General features: G+C 54.9%; 1 protein-coding gene across 3 annotated transcripts in view; it reads left to right on the top strand.

Annotated features, from left to right (window-relative positions):
- The window catches only part of TK2 (thymidine kinase 2), a 28,611-nt gene extending 20,379 nt beyond the window's left edge, over positions 1–8,232 (top strand). For 2 of the 3 annotated variants that reach the window (XM_059381708.1, XM_059381706.1), the window contains 4 exons: positions 1,974–2,062; positions 2,639–2,718; positions 4,916–4,996; positions 6,155–8,232. In XM_059381708.1, coding sequence (XP_059237691.1) covers positions 1,974–2,062; positions 2,639–2,718; positions 4,916–4,996; positions 6,155–6,253 — 349 coding nt within the window. In that variant the 3' untranslated portion in view covers positions 6,254–8,232. Of the gene's footprint in view, positions 1–1,973; positions 2,063–2,638; positions 2,719–4,915; positions 4,997–5,364; positions 6,131–6,154 lie in introns of those variants that run through there. The other variant, XM_059381707.1, reaches the window with a different exon arrangement.
- The last annotated feature ends 29 nt before the right edge of the window (positions 8,233–8,261 follow it).

The following is an 8,261-nucleotide window of genomic DNA, read 5'->3' as shown; positions in this document are numbered from 1 at the left end:
GAAGCAGGCTCCCTGCCGAGCAAGGAGCCCGATGCGGGACTCGATCCCAGGACGCTGGGATCATGACCTGAGCCGAAGGCAGCTGCTTAACCAACTGAGCCACCCAGGCGTCCCAATAATGGGCTACTCTTAAGGAAATAAGAGGAAAGAACTAGGGTCTGGGTAGCCACCTGTCCTCACACCATACTAGCCTGTGGTTTTAAAGCCCTTCCCTCTAGTTCCTGGATTTCACTGGCTCTGGTCCCCTCTGCAGTGTTGTGGCCCTTCCTCCCACTGCCTTCCCCCACTTTTTCAGGGAGCCGTCACGTGTCAGTCTGCTCCAGGGCCTGAAGGGCTCCCAGGCACCAACAGCTGCCCCTCTGCCCCTGCTCATCTCTCTTGGGCACTGTCTACCTTTCTGCTGTGCAGGCCGAGCACAGCCGGTCTCCCCTGTGGGCACCATGGCAGTCTCAAGGACTAGGGGCTGGTGTCCCTCTTCAGTCTGTGCCATGTTGTCATTCGGGCCCCCGACAGTGCTGCTGTGGCCTTGGTCTCCCAGAGAATCCCGTCTCCGAAAGTCCCAGCTTCTTGCCTTCCTCTGTGCCCATCGCTGCACCCCTCCGCCCTGCAGCTGGAAGTCTGTGCACAGAGCCCCGCGGGGGGCCGGCTCCAGACCGCCCTTCCAGTGGGCTCTTCTCCTACCCCCAGCATTCATCAGCAACCAACCCCCCCCCCCCCCCCCCCTGTCCCCCCCCCCCCCCCCCCCCCCCCCCCCCCACCATGTACTCTGGGCCCAGGCACAGCTCCTGTCTTGTAGCCAGGCCTGCCAAACCCTGTTCTGAGTGGATCCAAGATGGTATCCAAGGTGGGTGGCGTGTTAAAAGAGAGAATTCCCGGGCGCCTGGGTGGCTCAATGGGTTAAGCCGCTGCCTTCGGCTCAGGTCATGATCTCAGGGTCCTGGGATCGAGTCCCGCATTGGGCTCTCTGCTCAGCAGGGGGCCTGCTTCCCTCTCTCTCTCTCTCTCTCTGCCTGCCTCTCCACCTACTTGTGATCTCTCTCTGTCAAATAAATAAATAAAATCTTTAAAAAAAAAAGAGAGAGAGAGAGAATTCCCCTCCTGGGCGGCAGAGGGTCACCTAGCCTTTGGCAGGTGTGTGTCCTCCGGTTGCCTGTCCTCTGGCTCTTCCCTGTGGGTTTCCTTCTGAGACGGGGAGACGCACAGGACCTGGGAACAGACGCCCGGCCTCTTACACTCTTGGTTTCTTGTCTTGATTTCTTCCTTCCTTTTTCAGTTAACATTTTAATTAAACATGTAGTTACTTCCCTTCTTCCCAAACTTTGATCTGGGAATTGCTATGTTGCTGATTTTAGAACCTACAGGAAAGTAGAAAGAAAACATTCAAGTCTCCTATAGACCTGCAGCTCAGAGAAAAGCACTGGATGCATTTTGTTGTCTTTCTTTTCCAGTCTTTTTTCAAGATGTGTGAACGGTTTCTCATGAAAATTGAGTTGGGTCACACTACGCACAATTTTATGTCTCGCTATTCTCACTGAACGCTCAATTGTGAGTGTTTTCTCTATCATTAAGAACTATTTCACTGTGGCATCGTTCAGTTCCTGCATGGTTTGCTGTTCTCTCGGCATGCCAGGATTTCAGTTTTCATTATTTTTGGAGGTGCTGCCATGGGCATCCATGATTATTTGCACAAAATAACTTTCTAGAGGTAAATTGGTTTTCTGCTCCACCTTCCAACCTGAGCGCTGTCCCTGTTCTCCAGGGATGGGCCTCAAAGCCCCTTTCTGTGCTTGGAGTTCAAGTCCCAGCGGAGCGTTTCCAACGACTACTTCCGTGGCACTTGCTGCCTCTGAGCGGAAACCGTCCCCTGGCGGCAGAGGGTCGTGCTGTGCCCTGGTGTCCTGGGCCGTGCTCTTTACACAGAAGCCACCCACGGATCCTTTTGAAGCATAAAACCCTAACGCCTCTCGTTACAGCGGGAAGATGCCCGAAGTGGACTACGTGGTTCTGTCCGAATGGTTTGACTGGATCGTGAGGAACATCGACGTGTCTGTCGATTTGATAGGTGAGAGGCCCCTCTCCCTGCCCAAGGCCCCAGGAAAGATGTGCTTGGTGGGACTGCCAGCCTGCAGGGACAGCGGGCAGGGCCCCACCACTGGTGATCCTTTCCCCTACGTTAATTCTGCCTCCTCTCCAAGGGCAGGCAGGATCTGGGGGCTTTCGGTGCCTCCTTGCTTTATTCTGCAAGCTGCTCTCCCTGGGTCCATTGTGATTTGATGGGTTCTTTCAGTGTGTAAGGGAGGGAGGAGGGACAGAACCAGGACATTTCCCGAGGCCCACTGCGCCAGAACCCTGGGCGAAACTTTGTGCCCATGCGGAACCTCGTTCAGCCTCCCAACAACCCCGTGGGACTGGTGACATGGCAAGAAAATAAAAGTGGTGCTTCCAGGCTATGAGGTTGCTGGAAAGTGAGATGTTACTTTACTGGGAACCGGCTGTGGTCCATGTCTCCTGCTCCGAGCACCTGCAGATGATTCTCTCCACGCCTGACGCCCAGGCCTTCCTTCCCCCTCACCCTGGCCTCCACTGGCAAGCCACAGACAGAGTAACTGGAGCCACATTCTGGATCTTTAAATCTCAGTGTACCTGCGGACCACTCCTGAGACCTGTTACCAGAGGCTGCAGCTGAGATGCAGGGAAGAGGAGACGGTCATTCCCCTGGTAAGGGCCCCCTGGAACCCACTCAAAGACCGGGAAGCCTCGTCCGTCCCAGCCTGGCCCCTCTCTCCATGAGATCCTTGTGCTGTCGCCGTGGAGAGAGAAGTGCGAGTTTAGCCCACTGCCTGGCAAACTCTGACTTGCGCTGTGGCCCGAGACCTTGTGTGAAGTCCAGAGTCGCCTGATTTCCTGGGGCCCTGGATGTGGTGGTTGCCACCCTCTCTGCCCGATTGTGTCCCTTCTCCCGCCCCCTGCAGGGCCCCCCCCAGGGTGTGTCCTGTCCACCTCCTGAGGATTGCTTGCCGCTGTGCCCAGCTCTGGAGCCTCGCTAGAACACTCCCTCCTGCTCGCAGCTACACCCCCAGCGCTGAGTGCCGTGCTGGGCTCGGAGGCGGTCCTCTCAGGTCCCCGCCCAGAGCCTTGCCCTTCTGGGGTCTGGCTCAGGGCCATGGGGCCTCCTGTCAGGACCGTCGTAACTGTGGGACTGCTCTCCTCTTCCTGCTCCTTCACGCCCCCACGTTCCCTCCGAAACTGGGCTTCGAGTTGCTGCTGGGGCAGTGTTCCCAGGACAGAACACCATTCCTGCAATTTCCCAGCCCCCAGCCCTCCAGTGTCTCGCTGCTGTCTGGAATAAAGGCCCCGCTGTAGCATGTCCCCCCACATTGTGCCAGATCCACTCCCTGCCTTTCATGCTCTGGCCATAAACACCAGTCGTGGCTACACACGCACTCACACTCACCCTGCAGTTACACAAATGTGCCTTTGTGCAGTGGTTTCTGTTGCCTTCCAAGTTCAGCTCAGATGTCACCTTCTCTAGGAAGCCTTCCCTGACCTTCCCTCCATTGTGCTCCCCTAACCTCTGGGCTTACGATGATCACGGCACTAAGGACAAGCATACTGAAACTGTTGGTTAAATATTTGTTCCCCATCCCTTAGCAAACTGAGCTTTTTAAGATTCGGTCTTATTCCCTGCATCCCCAGCAAGTTTTCTAGAGCTTGGCACCTAGGAGTTGCTCACTTGATACTGAGCTGAATGCCTCATGTGAATGCCATTGGGACAGAGGCTGGGCAGGCATTTCCTGGGACATCATGGGAGTCTGAAATCAGGATGGGCTGGTCTGCAGGTCCTGGAAGACCTGTCCGGCTCCCAAGGCCCACCCAGTCTTGTCTTACCCAAACACCAGTAAGGTTAATACCAGCATGAGGGCGTAGGAGGCCTATGCCCTTCTAGGTAGCTCCTTTGAAATTTAGAAACATGAGTGATGGGAGGAAGGGCGCAGTGGGGGTAGGGCTGGGCCAGGCTGTGGTAGGGCACGGGCACTCTGTGTGGTGACCCAGATGTTCTGAAGAAATGGCATGTCTGGAGTCCCTCCTAACCATTATTAGCCGGGCCATTATCTCAGTGTTTCTGACAAAGCTTATAGGACACATCTGTCATTGTCAAAGGATAACTCGGGGGGTGGATGAAAAGGTGGCATTGTGGTTTCCCTGGGAGCTTCTGGGCTGGCAGTAAAATTGCTGCTTGGGAAGGTGGCTGTGGGTGGCCAGAGCACTGTGGCCTACGCATGAGGAAGTGTCTCTCCAGTTCTGCCCAATGCAGAGACACTGATGGCTTAGGGATGTGTCCGGGCCTTTCTCCTGGGTTCCACCTTATGGGGCTTTCTGATACTGGTCTTCATGATCTAGAAGGCCCACAGGGCACAAGTTGTCTGCTGGGTGGAAGCAGCAGGAGTGGGCCTCCTAGGCCAGTGAAGGTCACAGTCTTCTTGGAAAGGACAGAGTGGATAGGGCGATTGAGAGGCTGCCTAGGGCTGGGACCCTCGGCCGTGGAGCAGCTGTGGACCCCACCACGAAGGAACGGGTGGCCCTGCTGATGGAGAAGTGGGTGTCAGAAGAGAGGCCAGGTGGATGGTGTGTGCGAGGCACCAGCGGCGTAGGGTAGCTCTGGAGGGAGGGAGTAGGCGGCTAGAGGGGTGCCTCTAACTGTCGCCGTGCCCCGCTGGCTGGTGGAGGGAGTGGCTGCATTTATGGCTCTCCTCCTGTGCAGGTTGGTGGTTGGACCCCTTTGTCCAAGCCAGTGCCCCGTGCCCATGAACACCCACGCCCCCGCCTGAGATCCTTGCTGGAGAGGTTTGCTCCCCTCCCTGTTCCCAATGGCCTGGGTGCATACGTGTGTCTCTGTGTTATGTGTTTCCTGCAGGAATACCTGAACGCTATTCACCACCTCTATGAGGAGTGGCTCATCAAAGGGGCCCTTTTCCCTGTGGCAGCCCCTGTTCTGGTAAGTACCTCTGGCAGGGCTGAAGACTTTTCCAAGGAGGAGTGACCCAGGGAACGTCAGCCATTCTGCAGTCCAGGGAAGGGCCAGGTCCTTCAGAGCTGGTGGATTGAAAGGAAGGAAGCAGGGAGGGTAGATGGGGCCCTTTCTCTCTCCTGGTTCCCATTCTAGACCGAGTCTCCGGGTCCGTTCGACGGACCCAGGAGAAGGTGGCCTGTCCCTGTGTCATTACACCGGTGGCCACGGTAGCATCTCACTTATCCAGTGTCATTGGTAAAGGAGCGTTCCAGATGGCTGAAGCCTCTAGCCCTGGGTTTTGGCTTCAGCCCCTGGGGATGGTGGTCTCTCTGATGCAACCATCCCTTCTCCAGTGGCTGGCAACCACGGAGCCTCGTTGCCCCCTTCCTCGGTGACCCAGGGCATCTGAAGAAACACCGGTCGCTGTCCTGGTCTGTTACACAGTGGTGCCCTTAGGAGGCGCTGAGGTGTGTAGGACGGTTTGCCCTAGACCACTCTTGTCTTGGAGTTCCTGTGTTGGCTTCGTGTAGCAGCTTCTCCTGCCCACACTTGCCACTTCTAACTGTGTGCTGTTTCTGCCCTGCCTTTCCCTGCTTCCCTGTCCTGTCCTGTCCTCCCCGGATATGCTGCTGCTCAGTTTTTCAGGCAGGCAGATGGATCCCGAGATGGTCGGGAACGTGCACCCGGTGTGGGATCCGAGGGAGGGCCGCGCGCAGACTTCTGTGCGTAGCCTGAGGGACATCTGTGTAGGCTGCTCAGACACGTCTACTCTTCATGGTGCTTCCAGGCTATGAGGTTGCTGGAAAGTGAGATGTTACTTTACTGGATTTTTAAGGAAATAAAATCTGTTTTCCCCCATCATAATTGGGTAACCTAAAATGATGGGGGGAAAAATCATTCACGGGCAAGCTGCAGGGACAACCGTAGCAGATTCTTAAGTGGAAACATAGTTGAGAATGTGAATTAGCCTAGAACCTGGTGCTGTTCTGCTCTAACCCTCCTTTTTATCTGCCTGTGACCTTGGACTTCTCTGCCTCTCCTTGCCTCCTCCGGCCTGCCTCCATCTCTGTCCCTCTTCATCTGGGAAGGGGGGGTGATGTGGAGGTCAAGTGCAGCCCTGTGACCCATGTGTTTAATTTCCAGGTGATTGAGGCTGACCACGACATGCAGAAAATGTTAAAACTCTTTGAACAAAACCGGGACCGAATATTAACTCCAGAGACTCAGAAACACGGTTCATAGGATGGGAAAGATCATGCCAGAAAAATGCCTGCTGCTGCGAGGTTAGCTATTAGGAGCAATTTGGAAATACCCACTCTCGGGAGGGCTTGATATCTAGCCACGTTTGTTTTCCTGATGGTCTTTTCCTCTTTGTCACCGTCTTCCTCCTTGGTCTCTGGCCCTTGCGGGTAAATGACAAATGGGACCAATGGGTTTGTCGTGCCCTTTGGTGTTTGCAGCCTTGCATTCCCACCTGCACCTGACCTGGTGGCTTCCCACTGCTGGGTCCCTGTGATTAAGGAAAGAGCCACCAGAAGTTATGCTGGGCTTAGGGTCTCTAACCCTTCCGACTACCCAGGAGGGCGAGGTAGTGGCCTCACATCCCAGAGAGAAAGCTGAAGCTCAGAGAGGCTAAGGGACTTCCCCAGGGTCCCACAGCCGGTGACAGTGGTGTTGGCACAAGTGAGATTTTGGTGACTCTAGAACATTCTCTCCCTCATCCTGAGAGCCTGTCTTCCTTTGCTAGAGATCTCACGTGTGTATGGGGAGAGCCAGCAGTGCGTGGAGCCAGTGTCATTATTTTCTCATTATCTGAGCAGTTCACAAGGACAGTCGATGTTCTTAGACTTCCACAAAATTGTGCCGTATTTGGCTTGAGCTCAGCATTCAGTGGTTTCCCAGCAGGAGGCTGCCGTGATGTTCACCACCGCAGCATCTGGCCTTCCATGTCCTTAGGAGAATCACGCAGCGGGTCCTGACTGGTGCTCGGTCTCCTTGGTGATGAAGGCCTTGCCAGAGCTGCTGCCAGTTCTCAGTCAGGGAAATGGCTTTGGTGCCTGGGTGGTTTGCCCAGGGCCAAGCTGGGGCGAGGGGCCAGCAGCCCTGGCTTCTGAGGCCTCCTTACTCTATTGGCCTCGTGTGAAGAGCTTTGCCCTTGGAATTACTGAGAGTCTGTGGCCTGGGAGAGAGACACATGTGGCCTTAAGTATTTTTAAAATGTTTTTCTATCCAAGAGACACTTTGGACCATAGAGCATGAAATCATCTTTATTGGTTCAGAAAATATCTTAGTTTCACTCAGCTGCAGCAATGCATCAAAGCCGCAGCTATCTCTTGAGTCAAGTGGAAAGAGAAAGAAAGAACATTCTTTTAGGAGGGCAGTCTGGACTGGAAGATCAGGGCTGGCAAGCAGAGGCTTTTAGAGCACGGGTGCTCCTGATATTTTGGAGGTGGGCTGAGAGAGCTTCAAGAAGACTGGTTGTAGACATGGGGAAGGGTCAGTCGTGACTTTGGGGAAACAGGCCTCAGCCTCTCCTCACAGTGGTTGGCATCAACGAAGGTTGGAAGCCTCGTTCTGGTCTCTGCGTGCAGTTCTCTGACTCGGTGTGGGTGACTGGAGCCCTGGTCCGGTCCCAGAGGGAGGCAAGCACTGTGACTCCTGGGCCGGTTCTTGGGCTCCGTGGGCAGGACGAGGGGCAGCAGCCCCGCAGGGACGTGTCTCCACCCAAGTGTCAGGGATTGACCAGAAGTCTGGGGTCAGGAAGCAGGAACCTGTGCTGCCAGGTGTCGTGACGAGCCCCGGCCGTCTTTGGGAATTTTTAAGTGAACAGTCCAGGATTTGCCCCACAGCTGAATTTGAGCATCTATTTGGGGGGGGAAATGTGATTTAAACAAAAGTAAAGTCTTGCCCTGTGGTAGCCAATAAATCCTTCACCTAAAACCTGCCGTGAGTCTTAGCATGCTGCCCCGGCCAGGGATTTGAGCTCTGAGCAGCAATAGGATAATGTTTTCATTTGTTTAAGACTCATCTTTCCTGGGACGTCTGGGTGGCTCAGTTGGTTAAGCAGCTGCCTTCGGCTCAGGTCATGATCCCAGCGTCCTGGGATCGAGTCCCACATCGGGCTCCTTGCTCAGTGGGGAGACTGCTTCTTTCTCTGCCTCTGCCTGCCATTCTGTCTGCCTGTGCTCGTTCTCTCCCCGCCCCTCTCTGATAAATAAATAAAATCTTAAAAAAAAAAAAAAAAAAAGAC

Source organism: Mustela nigripes, chromosome 17, assembly GCF_022355385.1.
Source record: "Mustela nigripes isolate SB6536 chromosome 17, MUSNIG.SB6536, whole genome shotgun sequence".
Taxonomy (NCBI): domain Eukaryota; kingdom Metazoa; phylum Chordata; class Mammalia; order Carnivora; family Mustelidae; genus Mustela; species Mustela nigripes.
Note: the sequence above shows the minus strand (reverse complement) of the source record. Positions and strands in the feature narration are given on the sequence as shown.